This window comes from Tachypleus tridentatus, chromosome 8 (genome assembly GCF_004210375.1).
Source record: "Tachypleus tridentatus isolate NWPU-2018 chromosome 8, ASM421037v1, whole genome shotgun sequence".
In the NCBI taxonomy this organism is placed as follows: domain Eukaryota; kingdom Metazoa; phylum Arthropoda; class Merostomata; order Xiphosura; family Limulidae; genus Tachypleus; species Tachypleus tridentatus.
In genome coordinates, this window is record NC_134832.1 from 91,952,539 (window position 1) to 91,977,387 (window position 24,849).

At 32.8% G+C, this 24,849-nt stretch overlaps 1 protein-coding gene across 1 annotated transcript; it reads right to left on the bottom strand.

The window, feature by feature from the left end:
- Nucleotides 1–517: 517 nt before the first annotated feature.
- LOC143223963 (serine/threonine-protein kinase PAK 3-like) lies at nt 518–16,528 on the bottom strand. The gene is made up of 8 exons (XM_076452432.1): nt 16,388–16,528; nt 12,246–12,356; nt 11,757–11,887; nt 8,637–8,928; nt 5,631–5,730; nt 3,508–3,704; nt 2,541–2,678; nt 518–854 (listed from the first exon to the last, which is right to left on the bottom strand). Exons 1-8 carry the CDS (start codon nt 16,526–16,528, stop codon nt 825–827), a joined length of 1,140 nt encoding a protein of 379 aa, XP_076308547.1. The 3' UTR covers nt 518–824.
- Nucleotides 16,529–24,849: the final 8,321 nt, after the last annotated feature.

Here is a 24,849-nt window from a genome sequence, read left to right on the forward strand (position 1 = left end):
TTACCAATAAATAGTGGGATTGACCGTAACATTATAACGCTCCAATAGCTGAAATGACGAATACGTTAGGACGAGAAGGGATTCGAACCAGCGATCCTCAGGTTATGAGACGACAGTTGTTCGTAGTATAATTCATTAATGAAATATTTATTTTCCTTTGTTGGCTTATTGTGTACACAATATACTGCTACTCTTGGAGAAATCTAATGAACTCACTTTGTTAACATACTTTTGCAAGAGCGATGCTGGCTTTGTAAACTGCTTCTTGCAAGTCATTTAAACATGTGTATGAGAATATTCAATTTTTGACGCATTAATGAGCTTTGAGTATGTGTTTTATTACATTGCGTATTATACTTTATCTCAGACGAGTCTCAGTTTTATTGTGTTATGACAGTTATGTGATACGGTTTCAAATAGTCAGAAATTGTAATTTAAATTTAGAAGTTAATTGAATGTCAATGTGTATCAAATTTATGATATTTGTTAAAGAATGATACACACAATTTTCTTTCTCAACACAAATTTATTATACACACAAATCACACATTGTTGACACTTACACCACAGAATCTACAAATATAAAGTACAGGTAGGATGAGCACAACACACATTTAACAATATACATGTATTTCTATGAACATAAAAAAATAACAGATATTAAAATAAGCATAAAAACAAAAAATAATATATTAAAATAAACATCAAAACATAAAAAGTAACAAATATTAAAATAAACATAAAAACATAAAAAATAACAGATATTAAATTAAACACAAAAACATAAAGAAAAATCGGTGACACTTGGAGAGATGAAAAAGTTGTTACTTGTCTCCAAGTTTCAGGAAAGGATGCTGTGTGTAAAATAAAAATATTTTTTCAAAAAATATGTTTTTTGTACATTATACCCATTTTTGTAAATTAGTCTCTGTACATTATAAGTTTAATATATTCTTACAGTGTACAGTACTCTAATGACATGCTGGCAAATTAAGAGTAAATAATTCCATATATTGAACTTCAAATTTTTACAAACACAATTTACACTAAAAAAGTCAAGTTGGACTGAAATAAACTAAACCATTCTTAGCATTGATGAAATCTTTGATGCTTGAAAAAAAAAGTTTAAGTTTTATAAGTCTGTAAATCCAACGAAAACTATACAAGAATCTAAAATAATTTATTTTCAACCATTCCTCTGTAAGCACGGCTTCAGATTTGAATTCTACTGATAGAAAATGTTGCACATACTTTATCATAAAGAGCATTAAAAAATTAGAAAAATAAAAGTTACAACACATCAGCAGCCCTACAAGTATTTCTATAACTTCTTGAACAATTCCCAGTTGTATAACAATATATGACATGCTATAGAACTTTCCTTACTTTGGCATGAGAGTTCAACTCTAAGCAGCAATAAAGAAGAAAAACAAAATCAACAAGGTTCTTCTAATTCCTTTCCTCAAACCATTAAAGAAATGAATTTTTACATGAATTGCTTAAACAAATATTTACACTATTTATAAACATTTTCAAAAATAAATATTTGTTTTCCAATGGGAGTTTAATGTACATGCATTTTAGTAGATTTGTTTAGTTTTCTCTCACTCATGCATCAAAGAAAGTATTCAAAAATATGGAATGATCTTATATTCTTTATCATGTTAAAATGTGCACAGATATGTATAAATGGTCTTTTTTTTTTAAAGGATTTACATAACCCACTAACACAGTTATTATTATTTCTATTTACAATGCATAATACTACAGTGAGTCATTTATTTATTTTTGAACTTAAAACATTTGCTATTGCAAAAATTTATAGAAATACAACAAACGGGTAAGTAACTCTTACTACTATACAACAAATTATGTCTTATTAAACTCATACACATAAATATAAAAATGTTATTAATATCCTTTTTCACTGGAATAGTATTTTTGTATTTATATAAGTTGTTTATGCATGTACACCATGTGTACGTATGAATGATGGCAAGGAAAAATGTTAACACTCAACAACTTTTTGTCATGACTAATATGTATAGAGAACTACCTATTAGATGAACTGTACAAAATAGAGTAAAAATCAAGTGTTTTCTATCAATAGTTAATGCATTAAAATTTAAAGTATCTGAAAATGAACTTCAACAAAACCGAGTTGTGTAATGTTAAAATTTTTTATCATAGAAACATTACTATTCAGTTCAAACACTTCTCCCAGTTACAAATCAATTAAAATAAATTGGAATGGCTGGATTTAAATACAGTTAAACATTTTTATGGGTGAAAATATTTACATTCATCAGGGATGTAAAAATTATTCCATTTTTTCACCAATAAAAGATGATATTGTATGGAATTTACGAATAATTATGAGGTGGTATCTTAAATTGAAGCTCCCATTCTGTTAGATGAACAGCCAAGCATAACAGTGAACTTTTACATTTACTGATATTGTTTGTTATTGTGTACATTAGGATGTTAGGTTCAAAGTAGAACAAAATATCCTAGTAAAATAACAGTAATTTATACCATACCTTTAAAAGTTCAGAAGCAGTGCATCTCTTATTTGCATCAACTTCTAAACATTTGTTGAGAAAATTCCTAAAGACTGGAGACAAATCTTTTTTTCTTGTGATCAATGGTGTTCCAATCTTTGTTATAAGATGATATATCTGAAAATGAGTGTGTGACTTGATGAAGAACCTAACTTAACTGTTTAAAATAATTCTGATACTAAAAAAGTTATGTATATATAATGAAATATATACACGTATACATATATTACACATTTTAACCAATACTGCTAGTGACACTAGCATTAAATAGTTTGGACAATCCTCCTTAGCTATGTCTAAATGGCTCCAAAAGTATAACTATAAGGTAGACGAACATTACTGATAAATTATTGAACATGTTACTGTTTAATTATCGAGGGTTATCAGTATGGTGGTGATAGTATTACAAAACATTCAAGAATTAAAGGTTCGTTACTGTATAAACATTTGTCAAATGTTCATACTTGTTGCCAATGTTGTGTTGTTCATCATTATGTTTAATGCATCTGTATGTATAAATATTATACAAAGCCTTGTTTATGCCTTTATTATAGCTGTTCCCTATAGTTGCTGGAAGACATTGTGGCCAAAGTATACAATTGTGTTTTCAAGTGAAAAGAATGTGTTTTAAGAATCTTAGTATTGTGAAACAATGGTAGTTTATATGAGGAACATTAATGTAGGAACACTTGTGTTTACTAAAGTAAGGTATTAATGCACCCAAATTCTTAAAATATCTTGAAATTGCTGATGAAAGACTAATTGTATCCACAGGAAGACTCAATTAGATGTATCAAACAAATTTTGTTCAAATGCTTTAACTTTATCTTTCCAATTCAATGGTTTTATAACATTTAAAACCTAAACAACCTGTAAAAAAAAAGAGAAACAGGAGAAATTCAAATAAAATGAAAACTGGCTGTAAGTATTGACTAGCAACACTTACCATGAACTCTCTTTGACCATAATAAGGTGGTTCACCTTGAACCATCTCAATGGCTGTAATCCCCAGTGACCAAATATCTGCTTTTGGCCCATATTTGTTTCTCTTTACTACTTTTGTGGCCATCCAATTGGGAGTGCCACATCTACTTCTCCTGTTATTTTGGTCTCGGGTGAGTTTGACAGATATCCCAAAGTCGGCTGCATAATGGAAAGAAATTTATCATTTGAGAGAAATGACTTGTAAAGGATTTCTATGCAACCTCAAAAATTAACCTAAAGCATATTAAAACTTGTTACACTTTTATAGTCAGTTCAATATGACCAACTTAGCTTTCAAAAGATTAAGGTTTTAAAAAGTCATTTAACTTTATCTAGCCAGGTATATAATATCCCTTTTATGAGAACACATGACAAGATTAACTTTGCATTATTTTGTTCAATCTCCCCCTATCAAATCACCCACATAACAAAACCATCTTTATAGTGTTCATACATAATTTATAACAAAATAAAATTATTAGCATTCATTATAAATAAATTAATAAAATAAATATTCAGTGGTTAACTCTAATCTATTCTGCTCCTATTGTAAAATAGAAATATTTAATCATTGAAATGCACAATTAAATCTTGCAAACATACAAAACATTGCTACAAATCTGTCCTTTTTATAACAAATAGTATGTAATAAAATGTTATTTTTAAGTTGCTGGTGTTAAAAAAAGCAAAATCCAACTGGATAAACAAGTAATTGTTTTGAGTAAAAAAGTAAATTTAAATTATGAAATAAGGATGATAGAAATGTTGTTCTTTAATATGAATTGGTCATCTGGTAATTGTATAATTAAGGGTTATTTTGCAAAACAAATGTTACACTTTTGAGGATGACACATTGATATATGTCAGAATACGTTAAGTGTAAGAGACAGTTTTAAAGTCTCATTGGGGTTTTACTGACTTTAATCATGTATATTAAGTTATTTGTACCTTTGATATTGGCATATGGTTGTACTTTTGCTAATAAGCATATGTAAAAGCCTAGCTTTTACATCAAGTTATACTGATTAACGGCACAATACATAGCTATGTCATGTAGTTGGTTTTATTTCGTTTTATACTGGACGTTTACCAAAAAATAATTTAATCAAGAGTAAACAATATTCAATGCTTTACATAGCTAGAAAATATATTTCAATAATATTTAAAGATTTGATATAGAAATAAATATGAAGAAATAAACAGCCACAACTTAATATAAAAATATCAAATATAACAACTATTTAAGATAAATAAAAGGAAAACGTGGATATAATAATTTAAAAATTAATTAGGAAGATACATAAGATTATAACTGTAAGTATATTGTAAGGAACATGGGAATATGGAACAATTATACGATTGGAGCCCAATAAACAGTTTATTCAGTAACAGAACTCATTATTTTGACTGGATTTCAAGAGACAAAAGTTTACATGAAACACTATCTACACATGTAATAAAATAATTTAAATTTTGCAATCTAAATATTATAAGCCACTAAAATGTTGTATAAGTTAAACATTATTATAAAATATTTCACTACAGATGTTGTGTCTTCTCTATTTATTTCTTAATTTGTTAACTGTGGCTGAAAACCATAGGTGTGTAAAACATACACCTAAAATGTATATTTTTTTACATTTTGATCTTCAGTAAACAAAAGAGGAATGTGAAAGAGAAACAAAAACATCCACAATTAGCTTGTTTTTCTAACAGCAAAAGCTTGAAAAATTAAACTTTAGACAGACAGACTTTAAAAACAATTTCTATATTTGTTCTGTGTTTGCAATGTTTATATAACTGGCTTATAATACCTTGAAAGAAATATTACTTTTTATTAATATATGTATAAATACATAAGTATATATACATGTACACACATAAATATTTTTGCTTTTTCAAACATAAAACATCACTTTAATTAGATTGTTTTCAACTGGCAAACACTAGCAAAACCTTCTGTTTTAATAAAACTACAAGGCTAATGTATTGTCAACTAATCTATGCTTAAAGGAAATTTTGTTACAAACAAGCTAAAATATTTGAAACTGCATTTTTCACAAAGGCATATGTCTAAAAACTTACCTAATTTTACCTCACCACCTGTTCCAAGTAAAATATTGTCACTTTTGATATCTCTGTGAATAACATGATTATGGTGAAGATACTCTAATCCCTGAAGAACCTAAATGAAATATAAATTTATTTCAACTATTAATATTTTAATAAATCAATATCAGATATTTGAAATTTTATGTGTGTGTGTGTGTGTATTATAATATTTGGAGACAACAGTACAAATTCTGAGTGAAAGAAGAAAATATTAAAGCTGCTTATATTGATAACTAGGAAAAGTATTTGGCTTCACAAAAGTTATTATGTCGATATATTAGTTGGTTTCTCATGCCCTGATCATGATAAAACCATGGGCTTTATAAATTGAGACCAACAACCTTAAGGGATTGCCTCTGTGCAGTTTTAATCTTAAATTGTTTCTGAATTAAGGTATTTTCTGTTATATCATAAATACTTTTAATAGAAAACACATATCTTTAATGAATGGAGACGATAAATTAAGAAATAAACAAATACTTTCCCAATTCTGTCTTTTCTATATGTCATGTTATATTTCCTATACACAGGCTAACAACAATATTAGACTATACTTTTTTAGCCAAGCAACATGACATAAAAGCCATTGCTGAAAAGCATTGTTATCAAAGTGCACTAGTTTCCCTATATATTACATGTTGTTATACAAACTAAGGTACCCAGCTTTGCTCAAGTTATTAGGTTTATATATTCTACACTACAGAGGTGGACTGGCCATTGTTCCACAGCATGTGGTCCCCAATCAAATATGAATTTGATATCACAAAATCAGTATTTGTAGAGACAAAATACTCTACAACCTTATTATATTATATATAATATATATAATAGAATATATATTAGGTTTATATATTCTACACTACAGAGGTGGACTGGCCATTGTTCCACGGCATGCAGGCCCCAACTCATAATGAAATGGTAAAGACTCAAGTCTGCCTATGCTACATTATTATGTCAGTGTGTATGTATTCTGAGCCCATTTTAACACGAAAGTATTTCCTATACATCTTTCTTGCTAAACAGCACAACACAAAAACCACTGTTTGAGCCCATTGTTATCAAAATGTATTAACTTTTCTATAAATTAGAAGTTGTTATATAGGAAAATACTTCTTTTCTGTGTAGTTCCACTAGTTTACCTCATTAAAAAGATACACAAGAATAATTAATACCCAGATGCACACCCTCAGGGATCCATTAATATGGGTGCATAAGCTGAGTCTCTGTGCTCTTTCTTCTTGGAGATACAGAGTTACATACACAGAGACAAACCTTTTTATTATTATATATAAACAATGTTATTAGTGAAATATTACTTTCACAACATAATGGTAGATTTTACGTTTCCACTCGCTCCTGAAAGACTAAACCATTACCTGCAGTAGTATCTAAATCATGTGTTCTTCACAACCTTAACTAGTTTATTTTTTTTACTTTGTGTAAAATTAATTCTAAGATTGTAATGTTTTAACCTATTTTCAGGCTGAACCATTTTTTAAGTCTTTCTGGTATTTATTTCTTTGGAATATACTATGCACTTAATATCAAAGGTTTAAGTTTTAACGTGGTTCAGACTGATATTTAGTACAGTTAAAACTTGCCAATGGTAAATTTAAAAAAAAATTGTAGACTTGTTGAAGATGTGTTTCCATATAATGCACTGGAGGTGAAACTTCTTGTAAGTTCAAGTAACTTCACGGAGTTTATACTATGATAACCTCATCAATTTTAGATGGAATTACACTATTACCAGCTGAAATATTATTTAAATTGTTCTTTATCACTGTAGAAATGAAAGTTTATGGAAGTATCCATTTTTTGCTACATAGGTCATAAGAGTTTTTGCAAGGAAATAAAATAATCATTCTACAGACTTAAGTAAAACACAATCATCGGATCTCTTCTGTAAAACACGTCAATTAACAACAATCAATCCCACATAGTTTTCTACAAACTCCTGAAATTTCCTTTTCTTTCATGCAAGCTTTTGTTACAACATCTGTCAGTGATCCACCAGACAAATACTCCATTACAATCTATACAAAGGAAGTTTAAATTTTCACTTACATTTTGTTCTTTACTAAAATCATACATACTAGTAACACAAAATAATTTTACTTCCTGATTTAGGATTCTGTCAGTAATGACATTTCTAACAAAATACTCATACCAAAATTCTTCCAAAAATTTATTCATGAAGTTGGAAAAAAGTAACAATAGTTCTTTAGTATTCTTTGAGAGATAGATTTGTATTATATATAAAGCTGTGTGGTTCACAGAAGATAAATATATTAAATTCACTTTTAAGGGTGTTGAACTAGCAAAGAATACTTTTCTACCTCTTTGTTAATTTTTCTGTTTCTAATTTTCATTTTTCAAGTACATTCTTTTATATAATTGATGACTAAATCTGTGATCTGGTTCCTAACAGTTATAAAACATTAAGTAAGATCGTATTTTGTGTAAAAAATTGATTACTTAATGTTTATAGCTTTTCCTAATATACTGTATCATGTAAGCTGCTAATAATTGAACAAACTCAACTTTTCCTGTATTAAACAGTTTCAACAACCATACATGTAACTACGTTCACCTAACATACAGGGAAGATGAACAAAGCAATGGTATAAACTGAAATGTTACAGATAAACCTTATGCTGGTGAGAGATAATGTACTGGTAGGAACACATTATGCAAGTATAAAGTTATTCTAAATATATATACATATATGGAATGAATTAAAAATTATTGTAACTGAAGCAGATGTGTCTCCAACTCACAATCCTTGCTCTAAAACTATTTATAATCACAATTAAGAAAAAATCAGATCTGTGAAAGTGGCATACGAAACGTTTCTTAAATTTGTCATGTTGCTCAATATAAACAAATTAATTTAATAAAGACAGTATCTTAACTCATACATTATAACATGTCAAATTATAAAAACATAAAGTAATATGTAACACTATGAACACTTACCCAGAGTTCTTCACCTACAAGATAGGTGTCAATGTAGTTTACTATATTTTGGTGTTTGTGTTCCCTTAATCTAAGAATTTCAATGATGTACAGTTCAATTTTACTTTCACGAGATAAGTTTATTTGCTTGATAGCAACTGTTCTACCACTGCCAATTTCTGACGCTTTATAAATAATTCCTGAAGCGCTGAAACAATAAAAAACATTATAATCTGTGGTGTGCTGGTTACCTGATACAAAGACATCACTGTATTCTTGTAATAAAATTATTATGCCTTTACATGTTTCTAGCCTTATATTTTTGTAAGGTCGTTATACTGTATATTTACACTATTATACAGTAATTCTGTTCTCCTGTTACATTCAAGATACATTCATTACGTAATGTTAGTTTTGAATCTTTAATTTTGTAATTCAGCTAAGCCTACATGCATAAATTAATCCTTTTTTTGTAATGAATGCATGCTTTTAAGCATAACAATACTAATGACACATGGATTACTTTGCTCTATAAACGTTGTAACCCTGTGTGTGGTCAAATGTACTTTAAAAGTTCACATGGTAATGATGTCTTTCTATGGTGTAATTTTATTCTTCGTAATCTCCCAATTTCTCCTTTTACATCGAAATATCGAAATAATTTATAACACTTTCTGAACTATGAGACTATGTTTGCTGGGACAAGTTATTTTTTAATGCAAAGTTTTGTTGATGTAAAATATACTAGCTGTATTTGGATGAGATGAATCACACTGCCCACTTGTAACTATTTTTTTTTTTCCTTGATAGATCATAATGTGGCAAGGTGTTTCTAATGTAGAACATTTATATATTTTCTAAGTTAAATCATATTTTCAATACCAATGGGTTTACCAGCCTGTCCTTTGCATCACATATAGTGTTGTTGTTTTTTTTTAATTGAATTTCGCACAAAGTTACTCGAGGGCTATCTATGCAAGCTGTCCCAAATTTAGCAGTGTAAGACGAGAAGGAAAGCAGCTAGTCATCACCACCCAACGCCAACTCTTGAGCTACTCTTTTACCAACGAATAGTGGGATTGACCGTCACATTATAACACCCCACGGCTGAAAGAGCGAGCATGTTTGGTGCGACTGAGATTCGAACCCGCTACCCTCAGATTACGAGTCGGACGCCTTAACCCACCTGGCCATGCCGGGCCGAATATTGTGTAATAATGTTATAAAAAGAGTCATATCAATGAAAAGAGATATGTATACATTTACACTTTGTAATAATTAAGTCATTATAATAATAAAATGAATTATTTGTTTGTTTTTTATGAATTTCGCACAAAGCTACTCGAGGGCTATCTGCGCTAGCCGTCCCTAATTTAGCAGTGTAATACTAGAGAGAAGGCAGTTAGTTATCACCACCCACCGCCAACTCTTGGGCTACTCTTTTGCCAACGAATAGTGGGATTGACCGCACATTATAACGCTCCCACGGCTGGGAGGGCGAGCATGTTTGGCGCGAACCCGTGACCCTCAGATTACGAGTCGCACGCCTTAACACGCTTGGCCATGCTGGGCCCAGCTACTAGGAATGTAAAGATGTTAGTATGGATAAGAAAAGTATTAGTCCAAACTGAAAGCTACTAGTTGATTCATGGCCAAGGGTGTTAAGGCGTGCGACTTGTAATCTGAGGGTCGCGGGTTCGCATCCCCGTCGCGCCAAATATGCTCGCCCTCCCAGCCGTGGGAGCGTTATAATGTAACGGTCAATCCCACTATTCGTTGGTAAAAGAGTAGCCCAAGAGTTGGCGGTGGGTGGTGATAACTAGCTGCCTTCCCTCTAGTCTTACACTGCTAAATTAGGGACGGCTAGCACAGATAGCCCTCGAGTAGCTTTGTGCGAAATTCCAAAAACAAACAAAACAAACAAACATTCCTAGTATCTTTTTTTATCCTCACACAAAAGAAAAAAGTGAAATATTGTCAAGGTTGGAAGCATTATGAAGAAGGTGCCATAATTTAGTAACATGTATAATGACATATAATAAACTCCTCCTTTGAATTTTAGCAGGATAATAATACAGAACTTTGTGCCCTGCTGTTTAAAAGAATTTGAAGAAGATAGAAAGAATTCATTATGTGAAATTCATACAATAATCAGCTTAATATCATGTATTCATTCAACTGAAAGGTTTTTCAAAAATTAATGAACCAACAACACGAATTTAAAAAAAATGTCACATTTAAGTTCAAAAAATATGTAACTGATTAACGAAGTGATATAGTTAAAGCAACATAATACCAACTAATTAATTATAATTAGTACTATATTTTAAAAATAGTTTTATTTCGAATATTTTATTACTGAGTACAAATTTAACTTTAAATTGCAATATTGGCCCGGCATGGCCAGGTGGATTTAGGCGTTCGACTTGTAATTTGATGGTCGCGGGTTCGAGTCTCCGTCGCACCGAACATACTCGCCCTTTCAGCAGCGAGGACGTTATAATGTTACGGTCAATCTCACTATTTGTTGGTAAAAGAGGAGCCCAAGAGTTGGTGGTGGATGGTGATGACTAGCTGCTTTCCCTCTAGTCTTACATTGCTAAATTAGGGACGGCGAGCGCAGATAGCCCTGGAGCAGCTTTGCGAGAAATTCAAAACAAACAAACTTAAAACTTTGTGGATGGTTGGAAAAGAATGATATTGCAATTTGTTTTTGCGCCAGCCGTCTCTAATTTAGCAATGTAAGACTAGAAGGAAGGTAGCTAGTCATCACCACCCACTACCAACTGTTGAGCTACTCTTTTACCAACGAATAATGGGATTGAACGTTACATTATAACGTCCCCACGGCTGAAAGGACGGGCATGTTTGGTGCGACGGGGATTCGAACCTGCGACCCTGGGATTACGAGTGGAATGCCAAAGTTTTAAGCATTCGGTCCAACTCCAATACAAAACGTCAAACCTAAATTCAAATATTAATAATTGTAATTACCCTATTCAATTACCATACTTTTCTTTAAGTTTATACTAATAAAAGCTGATGAGGTATATATAATTTTTTTAAACTTACCCATGACCAATTTTTTTTTAAATGGTATATTTCTTATAAGGATCTTCCATAGAAAATGGAGTTTTAAACTTTTGCAGAAATTCTTCATATGTCATATTTGACTTGATCAAGGGATTGTTACTGTTTCTGACATCTTTTGTGTCAAATCCAAGAGATGAGCAATTATTTACTGCTCCCTCTTTTTCAACAGGTTTTGCACACTGGTAAAGAAATGTAATCATTAATATTACAACTATGAAGTAATAATTCTAACTCAATGATATACGTATATTTAGAAAGTAACTGAAAATTCAATGCTCTGACACAAGTGATGTAAACAAAGAGCAGCTTTTGAATTATGTAATCACAAGACTGTGAAAAATAAACAAAATCCCGTATAGAATGCTCTAAATTATGCCATTAAAGTTATGAACCACCTTGAGGTTATACAATTTAACTTGAAATATAATTCACTATAAAATATGTCATTTGTATTGCACAGGTGTAAAAGATAAAGCAAATATTAACGCTTGTGTAACAATACTGATATCAAAAGAAAAGAGACTGGATATTTCTTACGGTGTTTCTAAGTAAACGACTCCTGACGAAATGGATGAAAGTTTTTGAATTTGTATCATCAGAAGTTCGGTCCCTCTTAGTGGACACAACATTTTTCTCAATTTGGCCTTCCTATAAAAAAATACCCATGTTTAAATAAAAGTTGTTATCTTCCATAAACAATTTTTTACACATTGTTAAATGTAGAAAATACTGTAAAACACTACCCGTAAGTCTCAAAGTTATTTTAATCTTGTAATAAGGTACTTTCCTCCTCTCACAAAATTAGCTTTTCCCATTTTGTTCTGCCCTCCATACACATTTTTTTATAACGTATTCCACAAACCCTTTGCACCCACCTATTGGATTCAGGGCCGTCGAGAGCCATTACAGGCCCCAGGACAACAAGCATTAAGGCCCCCCCTTCCACAAACAGCTGGCAAAGCATTATATATAGGCTATCCTCCTGGGCCTCTAGACAGCCGGACCCAGGGGCACTGACCCCCCTCTCGTCGGGCCTGATTGAAATCAAATATTTCAACAAATCTCCCACGCAAATCATCATGCGTCATTTTTCAACCAATAAGAATACACAACCGTCACGTTACGCATGCATGTATCTCCCTCTTATCTGCCACTATCGAAACATCATTTTTTTTTTTGTGGTAATGATGAAGTTCAGACATTTTGGTTTTTGTTCAAGTTCTGCTTAGAGTGGTTCACGTTATTGTAACTTACTATTTATTTCAAGAAATTTCCGCTTTGACTTTGAAAGAATTTATTTACTCGTGTTTTAATATTTCACTTGTTTGTTCGATCTCAAGCCTGAATTCCGAAGTTAACATTACGTACTACTTCGGATCTTTCTCATTTATGTGATGCCATACTTCAAGCCATAGGTGCAAGCGACCAAGCAAGCTATTTATTTGCATTCATTCACAGGAAGATTGAGCATTATGTGGGGCAACATTTGTCTCAAAGGGATTTTGATCATTTCTCCTCACCCCAACCGAGTTTGCCATGCCTTCTCACATACTTCCCGAGGATTCCGATCAACTTTCATTTGTTTTGTTTTTCGACTTTATTTCTCACGAGATGTTTTGTTTCTTCATTCTACTTCTTATCGTCCCAGTCTTTCCCTTTCACAAAGTTCTGCCTCTCTACCTCATTTACTTGATATTTGGGTTTGTGTTGAGCACTTCACCTCTTAGTTGGGTGGTAGCATCAATATGCCTCGTCCCTTCGTGCTATGGATCATTTCCTTCTCTCTCTCTCTTAACATTGGATAGATTGTTCGTGTCTGGACCAAAAAAAATGGTTGGGTTCACTTCTGCCTGTTCGGGTGTGGGAGTGGCAGATCACGAATTTCCCATTCATCTATCGAGTATTCACTATTCCTGTCTTTGTCATACTGTGATGACTCTGTTGAAGTACCTCTCCTCGGTCCATCTCTTGTCTGAGATTTTTCACAGGAACATGAAGGAGTTTTCTGGGAAAGTCCTCTCACTCCTTATTTCCACATTGACAATAACACTATGTAACACAAATTTTGTTCGTGGATAGTACGTGTTATTTCTTAATTGCTTATGTTGTAAAAGTTCAAGAAATGGCCATTATTCCCTTCAAACTTTGCTTTTGTGACATGGATAATGAAATTTAGAAATTAACTTATTTTCTATGTAAAAACTTGCAAATTTGCACATTTTCGTTTCCATAAGATCTGAATAAAACAACATATGAATCGACATTTACATGTATTTATACTAACTTTATACAAAAATGAACAAAAATGTTTAAAAGTGAGTAGTTTTTCGAGATGTGCGACTCTAATGTAAATCACTTTTACGTATCTGGCGGAGTGGGTACAGGGAACTCAGGTCACAAAAGCAAAGTTTGAAGAGAAAAATATGTCTTTTCCATTTATTTTAGGCATAAGCAAGTGGAAAATAATACTTCCTGCCCAGGAAAAAAAAAGAAACATTTCGTTACATATTGTAATCCACCGTTTTTCACCTAATGACCCATTAGTCTGAGTCAGAGCCGAGTATGGCACCGATTCCTGTCTTCCAACCATCCCCTTTCTAGCCTTGACCTGTTCCTTCTTCCCCTGGTGCCACTACTCATGGTTTTCCTGAAGTCACATGGTTCATCAAAAACAGTTCTTATGCCTATCTGATGCGTTTAGGTCTAGTAGAAGTTTGTCAAGGTATTATCAGAAGGTTTCATTATCCATTTCTTACTCCTCATCCCTTATTCATTGTACCTGTTTCCTTTTATTTTCCTCAGGATCCCATTCTGTGCCAGTATCTTTCAGAGGTGGCACAATGACCTTTTTACACCATAGGTTATTGAATCTTTCTTGCCATGTTTTTGAGGCGTTTCCTCCCGCTAGTTTGTGGCCCCAAAAATGACCAAGCAAGGAGTGTCATGAACTTGTCCAGTGTCAATAAACATGTTCATGCTTCACCATGGAATCCGAACTCACATTTTAGTGAGATCTCTCTCTTCAGCTTTGGATGACTAAGCTGGGCATCTCCAATGCATATTTTTTACAATCCTGTATCAGAGTATTATCATCCATATCTTTAGTTTTCTATCATCGGGTAACATACAGTTTCATGCTCTACCCTTGGGGTTGGCTCTAGCACCATTGCATTTTAGAAGCCCTCTCTCTGTATCTTATTCTTTGGAATTGTGTTTTCACTTGTTTCTGGGCAACTGGTGTTTTTGCACTCATTCCAAACAGGAGTTGGCTAATCATACTCATTAGCTGTTTCTCGAAGCTGCTTAATCAAATTGCTTGAGGGGATGATGTCTACATTAACTCCTTTGACACACCTTACATGGGGCTCATATGTGGTCCCTTCAATGGGTTCTTCACGAGAAATGAAACCATGCTCAGGATGTTAGATTCTCCCATCCCCCTTCTAAAGTTATGGACAAGCCTTATTGCGGTTGGGCAAAGTTCATGTCTCGGAGAACATCCCACTTCCTCCTACACGGCCAAATTTGCATGTCTTCATTGATGTATTCTCTTCAGGACTGTGTTGCAAAAGTTATTGGCCTCTTCATATCAATGTTCTTGAACTCCTTGTTGTTTCAGATCTGAAAGATCAGTGGATAGTATACTTATGCCACTTTGAATCTTGCTCTCTGATGGCCAGAAAATTGCAGATACACTAGGTGAAAATCTTCCCGTGCATCTAGCACTTCTGCTTCATCCCTCAACTTCTTAGTCATCAATATACTAGCAGAGCAATCACCTCTTTTCTTTTGAGCTGATCGTCTCTATGACCATAATCGCCCTTTATGCTGGTGGAACTTACGATTGCTCTTCATTGATCTTGTAGTACACTTGTTGGACCTGATGATATTCACTATAAAATGCTATGCTATCTCTCTCCTGCCTCTCTTGCTATTCTTCTGGTTATTTTTAACTGAGTCTGGCAGGATAATGTTTTTCCTGATGCTTGGCAAAATGCTACTGCCTCTCACTTTCCCAAGCCTGGGAAGGATTCCAAGATTCTTTGAAACAACCATTCAAATCCTTTGACGAGCGGTCTCTGTAATATATTACAGAGGATTTTATTGCTCATTTGTGGTTCCTTGAATTAAATAATCTTCTTTTGCCCATACAGTTTGGGCTCCAATGACAGTGCTCCATCGTGGACCACATGATTTGACTTGAAACGTTAATTGGGGAATTATTCTCAAGCAACAACATATTGTTTCTGTATTTTTACATAAAGAAAGCTTTTGACACTACGTGGAGGTTTGCCATCTTGCGAGACTTCCAACCAAATGGTTTGCGTGGCCATTATTAAACATTTTTTAATGGACTGGTGACTCAAAGTCCGTGTGGGTTCAACAATTTCCCATTCTTTCCCACAGAAACTTGGAGTCCCTTAGGGCTGTGTCTTGAGTGCTGCACATTTCATTATAAAGATTAATGCCATCAGTGGACAATTCCTCCCTACAGTTGCAAGTAGTCTTTATCTCAGTGACTTCTACTTCTCGTGACAGTCTTTGATTATGAGATTCATTGAATGGTAGCTACAGATTGCCCTCAGTCATTTATTGAAGTAGACCACAGCAAAGAGTTTTACCTATTCTCGCTCTAAAAGCATTTCTATGCATTCCTGCTTCCAATATGGTATTCATACCCATCCTGAACTCTGTCTTGGAGAAGTTGTGCTTCCTGTGGTCCCTGAAGCAAGGTTCCTGGGGCTTATCACTGACTGTAAGCTGACCTTCACTCCACGCATCAAATAGCTATGTGTCAAGTGTACAAAGGCACTGAGCATCCTCCTTGTCCTCTCTTCCACCTCCTTGGGAGCAAGTTGATGTTTTATGCTAGAAATCTATTGTATCTTCATTCATCAAAACTGGACTACGAGTCACTGTGGCCTAGATCTCTGCCAGCAACTCCTCCTTGAAGTTCACCATCAGGGGCTTCAGCTCTTCACAACGGCCTTTCGCACTTCTCCAGTCCAGGGTTTGTACACCGAGTTTCATGAAACTCCTCTACATTTCTAATGTTTGCAACAGTCTTTACTGTATGCTTCAAAACTTGGATCTCTTGGTAATTCTGACTAACCATATAACCAACATGAAAGTATCCATACTATAACTTTTAATGTGATGTGTGTATCTTTATGAAATTTGGCAAGATTTCAGAAAGCACTGCATGCTTAGTACACACACACACAGACAAACAGAATATTTACTTAAGCTTGCTTTTTAAAATCTAACCAGAAGCATACAGAGTCAAAGTGATGACTAGTACGAAAGCAAAGTGTGTTTTATTTTAAGATGAAAAATACTTTTTCATCTTACAGTTTTCAAATTTCATTTGTTTAATCCCTAAAATCCCTTCTATACAAATATCAAATGTTTTGATAATAATTTATATTTCATTTATTAATCTCTCTATCCTAATTTGATACACAATGTTGATTTGACTGATTTACAGCCACTAAAAAAAAATCCAAAATAAATCTAAGTTACATTTTGATTTCTGAGAGTGATTGGAGATTGTGAATAAAAGCTGCAATAATTTAACAGAAATAACTTAAGGGTAATGACGGTCTATGTTGTTCATGCTTGATTTTTTGTTTTATTGTCCTTTGCAGTTTGTCTATCTAATAATAAAAAACTTGGCCAATACATAGCTAAAGTATCAAATGGTGTCAAATGATATAATGCATAACCTACACACATATTAGTACCTTGTAGATATTTTCATTACCTTATCCAAGTTTTTAATATTTTTACATTCTATTACTTTTATAGCAACCCAAAACTAATATACATGAAAACAAGTACTTTCATTTAGTCTCCTGTGTTTTTGCTGTTAGCTTACCAATGAAACATAAGCCTACTTTATTTGTGGAGGTAATAATATATCAAACAATAGTTATTTCAGGTACTTAAATACACAAATAATAATCATAAAGAAAAAATTCCTATAACTATTATACTTTAACTGGCTTTGTAACTAAAACAAATTCCTTAAAATTCCCTTCACTACCCAATTAGGACTTGGCAACAGCTATTTTCAATATTTAAGTGAAACATCTAAATATTTCCATTAAGAACAAGGTATCATTTTAAGTCATTTCATAATTTGTCTTTCTGTTGGTTACAAATGATGTAATAGCAAACATCTGAGAATTAATGGCAAATGTGGAAAGAGAAGATGTGACAAGTGAGGATGATAACTTGGGAGAAGATGTGACAAGTGGGGATGATAACTTGGTCCCATCCAGCTTTCTAGTTTATATATCTTCATAACCAAACATTGAAGGCTATAAAAATTAGACTATGTCTTAGTAATATCCATACACCATAATGAATAACTTTCACATTAAAATTCAGGACATCAGAAAGGTAGAATAAAAAACAAAAAGAGAGGATGGGCAACTCTGAGCAAACAAGTATTACAATGACACAGAAGGAGAGAATGAGGATTTGTTTAAATAATTCCTTTTGAAATTAAAATATTAAAACTCATATTAAAATGAGATTTATTAACAACTTTCTGAAGTTCAGTTTATTCGTATACATTGAAAATCATATAGTTTACTTGAATGCTTAAAATGGTTGCAAGGCTCACTTTGATCTACTTGTAGAGATGGGTTATGATCACGAAAATCTTTCCTTTTTTAGATTTAATATCAAACATGCACTTATCTCTGAAATACTGAAAACCTTTTCCTGTTGAGGTTGATCTCATGCTGTCAATAATTATGACTAAAAATTTCTGAAAGTACTTAACACCTTTCCATAATTCATCATTCTTCCATCTTCCACAAGACATATTGCACAATCTTGTATAAGCTCTGCATTTAAATTGTAGTTATCATGACAATTCATTTGTGGGGATGTTCAACAGAAGGGTTTTGAGAGAAGTATCTACTTGAAAGTTGTTTGAATTATAAAGATGTAAAATTTGAATTAAATAGACCCAACATTTGAAGTTTTTAGATTTAGAATACTCACTATGTTAAAGTAGATAGGAACAAATAAACATGAAAAGAAACTTAAAAGTATACAACCAAAAGCTACAACACAGGAATATAATAAGTTACACTACAAGAAATATATCACCAAATGAAGCTGAAGTACAATTCTGAACAAGAAAATTTGCAGATTTGAGAAAAAAAAAATTAGTGCATATAAAAAGACAGGCTCTAAAGAACACACATTCATGAAATCCTTTAGTTTAATCAAAGGAGTGATTTTGTTAGGAGTAATGTTATGTTGAACCTGTGAAGCCAACAATGGTAGTGACATAAAATAGGTTAGAGGAAGATATATCAATAATGCAGTTGTATATTCTTGGGGGAACAACTCAGACACATGTTATAAAAGTACATACTTCAAACTTGTTATCTCATTATATATATAATTAAATAATTTTAAAACTGTACACACCTCTTGATTTGTAAACTGGGTGATTTTAAAGTGATACAGAAATACCTGGGGGTTGCCTACGAAAAAAACATACACTATAGAAAATAAGAGACTTTTGACTGGATGAATGAATATAAATAAAAGGTTCTCAATGCATAAAAAGAGGCTGTACTTAATTATTTTACCTTTTTTGTTCTGGGCTGTATATGTAGTCAAAATTATTCAGAATTTCAGAAACCCTGTAAAAGGTTAATAAAGGATACTAGGTAGGAAATACAAAACTCCCAAGAGAGATTCCATTGGGTCTGAAGAACAATAAAAATACTAAATGATGTAAAGAACAAGATACAGAGTCCATGAGACCTAACACAGATAGCCAAATGTTAAATATGTTATATAACCTGAAATCCAATTAAGGTGGTCAGAAACACCTTGATAAACAAGACATATAAGGTGCACAAACAAATTCAATGGAATGAATAAAGCAAGACCTGTGGAACATGAGCCATTGCAAAATATAAAAACTAATGTTGATCTCCTTGGAAATATTACATTTTTTCACACCAGAAACAAACAGCCTTATTGGTGAATTAAAAAAACAACAAAAAGAAAAAGACATAAAACGAAAAAAGAAGAATTGTGGTCAGTCAGGCTAGGTAATATAATATGAGAAAAACAGCTGTGACTATCTCAGCCCAAATCTCTGGTAGAAAGACCCTTTCTGAAAGAAAAAATAAGAGTATGAAAAAAAAATTAAAAAATGTCAAATCATCTTAATCTTGAAGTTAGTAACAAAATACAACATGTCTTCAGAGGAAGAATGTAAACAAGATGCACAAAGTTCAAACAAAGACAGGCAAATTAATACCAGGTTTACATCTGATGATGGCATCTTGGTACCAATGAAAGATGTATGAAAAACACATAAAACAGCAAGAAAAAACAGTGACTACAAAGACATGAAGACTGCAACTGAAACAAAACAAACCACAATCATGAAAATGGTATATGAAACATGAAAATAATAAAGATGTGGACAAGTTTGAAAAAGATAAGACTTCAAATTCTGTATATAACAGCTAGCCATTACAGAAGATTTACCAAAAGTAATGGAACATGATTTTTCTGGGACAGGCAAGAAGAATGAAAATCATCAAGGAGCAAGTCAGCATGAGGCAATAAGATTTGGACAGTGGGATTAACTGATCTTATCTTACCCATTACTTGAGAATGAAGATAAAATAGTCAGGTTCAGAGAATCAAGTTTTTTCCAAGAAAGACTCACAGTATCCACTGCTACAGAAGATGGACTTAGAACTTTAAACCAGTAAAGTATCAAAAATGTGCACTGTTTCCCCTAAGGCACCGAACATGGGATGACCTAAATACCAGTTTAGACTAGCATGATGTGATAACAGCCAAAACAATAGAAAAACTGAAGCAAACGAAGGCAATGAGATCAAGTTCAACAATACTTTTTGAAATATATCACAACAAAGTTTTTGTGAATACTATAACATCTCACTCAGTTCAATAAAAAAAACACATGAAATCCTGATATTCATTTGAAACTGAATAAATCTTTAGAAGAGTGATTTTAAAATGAGATATCAAAAAAAATTGCTGACCCTAAAGCTAACATTTTTTTTACTACAAAGAGCTATTACCTCATGTGTACGATCATGCATGTTTCTGCAAATGCTTGAAGCCTTGAACAAAGTTTCCATCCCCTTACGTGCATCAACATATACTGCACCAGTCTACAGTGTAATCATCATTAGACCATAGCTCTCCATGCAAGTAATCATGGAGTGTGACACACACAACATGAGAGGCAGCACTCAGTGAGAAACCACATCCATTTTAAGCAGAGAATGTTCTTTGGATGAGATGGCAGATTATTCAAGCATGTATAATTTCACAGGAAGATAGCTGGGCATAAGTGTTTAGAGTTGCTAGACCTATATGTCAGGTCATTCCATATTGGAGGAATACCTACATGAGATATTACAAAAAATTAAACAGAAAAGCATACAGACCCACGTTCTAAAGTGAACTCATGACTTTTAAGTAAGTTATAATCAACTTACTTCATAAAACAGCAGATACCTGAAGTACAATATCAGGTAACATCCCAATCTTACTTTCCAAGCAAAGGATATGTCCACTCAGTATTGGAATATTGGTATTCCATTTAATAAGGAACTTTATGTCGACTTCCCAACTCCACTAGAAGAATTTGAGGGAAATTTAACTTGCATGGGGGAGAACACAGGAGAGATACATGAATCATTGTTAACAGGCACATTCATCTGTACCACAGATTACCATGACAGTACCACAGATTACCATGACTAAAGACAGTAGACACACACCTTGTGCTGTCCTTCATATTTTTGTCAAATGTAGAATAGCCTGGAATATATTTATATAATGTGTGTGTGTGTGCACTCATAGAAATCAATGAATAGTCATGCATAAAGCCTCAACAGAAGGGCTAAATACTTTTAGTACTTCTCTCCACTTTATGTGAATTTTCAGCAAATATTTCTTTTTAGCAAACACTAGACACTTAGCATGTTCAATGATCTTAATAATACATAATGTTTGAATGAGATCATTATGATAAAAAACAATGCAGAAACGTAAACAATTCAAATTAGAGCCACGATGATGAGTGAATATAGGCAATTTGAAGGAGACAATGAATAAAGGTGAGGATGGAACCAACACAGAGGGGAGGAACTGAAAACTAAATATTTCACCCACAGAAGACAAACCAAATGAAGCAAAATCATGATGTGGAGGAAATGTCTGAAAACCTGAACTGGTCATCCATCACAAGGAAGAGTATCTGTAGAGTGAGAAACTGCCCATCAAAAACAGGAAAAACCAAAACTGTATCAAACAAGATAGGATGATGTTTGGCTAACAATTTTCCAACTTTGTGGGAATAATAAAAGGATGAAAGTATAACCTCATATTGGGGATGAGGAATTATCTCAAGGATTTTTACACAGGTGAGAGGGAGAGTAAAAGTATAGGAAAACCTCTGAGGAAGTCCTGAGGAACTGAACAGGCATAGAAAAGGGGATTCATCAGAGAAAAGAGTTGGAGAACAAAACTCCTACAGAACTGGAGCCAAGGGGTTGCTCCAGAAACAACTCATCTCAAAGATCTGAAATAGCTAACCCTCAAAGAAGACAAACCATACAGTAACAAAAGAACAAAGAAGAGTAGAAGAAGGGACCAATGTAATGAAAAAAACCTGTTGTGGCCCTCTGGTCCAAAAGGTAATTCACTAAAGGTAGAACAGATGAAGAGCAGCATCAACACAAACTGCAGCATTTTAAAATTACCCAAAAAAAAGCATTAAAAAGGGAAGAAAAGTAATATAATGCTTTACGAGTGTAAAAAAGGCAATAGTACAGCATAAACTACACGAAACATGCAAGATGCTCATGGTGCAGTCTCTCAGTGAAATAAAATGTTGAAGATGGTTTCAAAAGTTCAGATTGTCCTGTTGAGTTTAATGATAACTCGCTGCAGGCTGCACTTGATAAAGACTGTGCTGTAACAGTTGAAGAACTAGCACAGAAGCTTAATTCAACCCATTCAACAGTTTACCATCATCTGCAACAGCTTGGAAAGATGTCAAAGCTTAAAAAATGGGTCCCCCATGATTTGACAAAAGCCAACCTTAGAACAAGAGTGGACATTTACACTTATCTGCAATCTCATGAATGTAACTCACCTTTTTTGGAAAGGTTAGTGCCTGGAGATGAAAAATGATTATTTTATAAAAATGTTAAGCACTGCAGAAAATGGCTCAGTACAGGTAAATTGGCTAAAGTGCAGCCCAAAATGGACTTCCACCATAGGAAAGTCTTGTTAAGCATTTGGTGGGATATTGTTGGTGGGATCCATCCACTTTGAGTTGCTGCCACTCAATGTAACGATTACATCAGACTTCTATTGTCAACAGTTAGAGTACTTGAATGTTACACTGAATATTGCTGTAATCAGTCGTAAAGGTGTTGTGTTATACCAGGATAATACACGGCCCCATATAACAAGGATCACATCTGCAAAGATTGAAGAGCTAGACTGAAAAGAAACTACCACATCCTACTTATTCTCCAGACCTTGTCCCATCCGATTATCATGTATTCCAAAGTTTGCAGAACTATCTTGTTGGAAAAGAGCTTGGAACACATAACTGAAGATGAAACAGACAATGCTCTGTATAGTAAACAATATAATACGTCACTTGATAAAACAGAATTTTGGCTTTCCATTGATTATAATAATGTGGTATAAAATATCAGCAGGAGAGAGCTATTGGAAATTTGTAAAAGAGAGAATGCAGTAGGTGTGCATGGGAACTATGTCTGGTTTTGTACCTTGTGGCTCCATATGCAAATAAGATTAAAGGCTATAAAAAATAGACTTTACCTTAGGAATATTTTGATTATAATGAGAAATATATATGCAACATTGTACTTCTCAAGAGTTGTAGCAAATAATTAAAAAAGAGGGAATACTTGGAGAATAATGTCACAATTCTCATACCAGGTAAAATTAAGGCTTTTGTAAATATTTTGTTATATAAACAAGAACTTAATGTTTACAAGATATTAAAATTTGATTCACTGACTATGTTTTTATGCCAAGATTATTTGTATATAATGTTAATAAAGTAGTTTAATTAAATTTTGAATGTAAGTCTTAAAGGTCATGTGTACTTTTACCTACCTGTAGAGAGAGGGTTAAAAGAAAAATTAAGATAATTTAAATAAAAGTTCTAACTGATCAATTACACATTTTTTATTGTTGTTTCTGAAAATCAAAAATATCATGTAAAACAAGAATCATAAAAAATGAGTTAGTGTTCAAGAGTCAGAGCTCATGAGGATTACTGTGCATCTTGCCTTCCTATTAGTGGATGGCTATAGTCTAATGGTAATTAAATCACATATCAGCATAATACTCACTGACACACAGTGAAGTGAGAGCTTTATTCTAGACTTATAGCATGTGTAGGAATTTCTTAGATGTAAATATATGAAAGTGTAAAAATATGTAGAATAAAGAAAAAAAATTTTTGAATTTCAAAAACATTCAAATGAGTTTTAAATTCAAATATTCTTGTCTTGATAGTGCAATAGACCACAATTATCTAACTTCATGAACTAATGTAATGTGTTACAGGACTTTTAATGTATTCAGTGTTGAGTTTGATATTGTACAGAATAAAAGTATGCAAATTTAATGATCACCAGAAATGAATGATTTATGGAATTTACTGACTGATTAATTGGTGGACTAATAATTGATCATATTTAATTAATCAATTATTCCCATAAGACTAATCTTCTTACCAATAAATTATTGTAAAAGATATTTTTGGCTTACCCCTCGCTTTAGTGCGAAGTGTAATTAACACTGAGACATTTGGTGCAGGTTGACCAAGAATAAAATATGAACATTTTTCAAGAACTTTCTGGGATTGAACTACAATTCAGAGATTCAAAATCATGTCCTGCTACCTGAATTGCAAGAAGTACAAGTACTACCTAAAACTTGTTACAGGGTCCAAAGAGACAGGTTAGAAAAATTCTAGTTTTCCAAGATATTTCTGGAATTAATAAAGAACCAAGCATATATATTGCGCAATTTTCTGTGTGTTTAAGCAAGCAATTTTTGGTTA

Bases quoted from the DNA above. Each gene is read 5' to 3' on its own strand.
- LOC143223963 (XM_076452432.1), bottom strand. From the start codon at position 16,528: ATGCTCAGTGCCTTTGTACACTTGACACATAGCTATTTGATGCGTGGA. The intron at 11,888-12,245 runs GTAAGAAATATC...TTTCTTTACCAG, and splicing joins GTCGTTTACTTAGAAACACC to TGTGCAAAACCTGTTGAAAA. The intron at 5,731-8,636 runs GTAAGTGTTCAT...TATTTCATTTAG, and splicing joins TTGTAGGTGAAGAACTCTGG to GTTCTTCAGGGATTAGAGTA.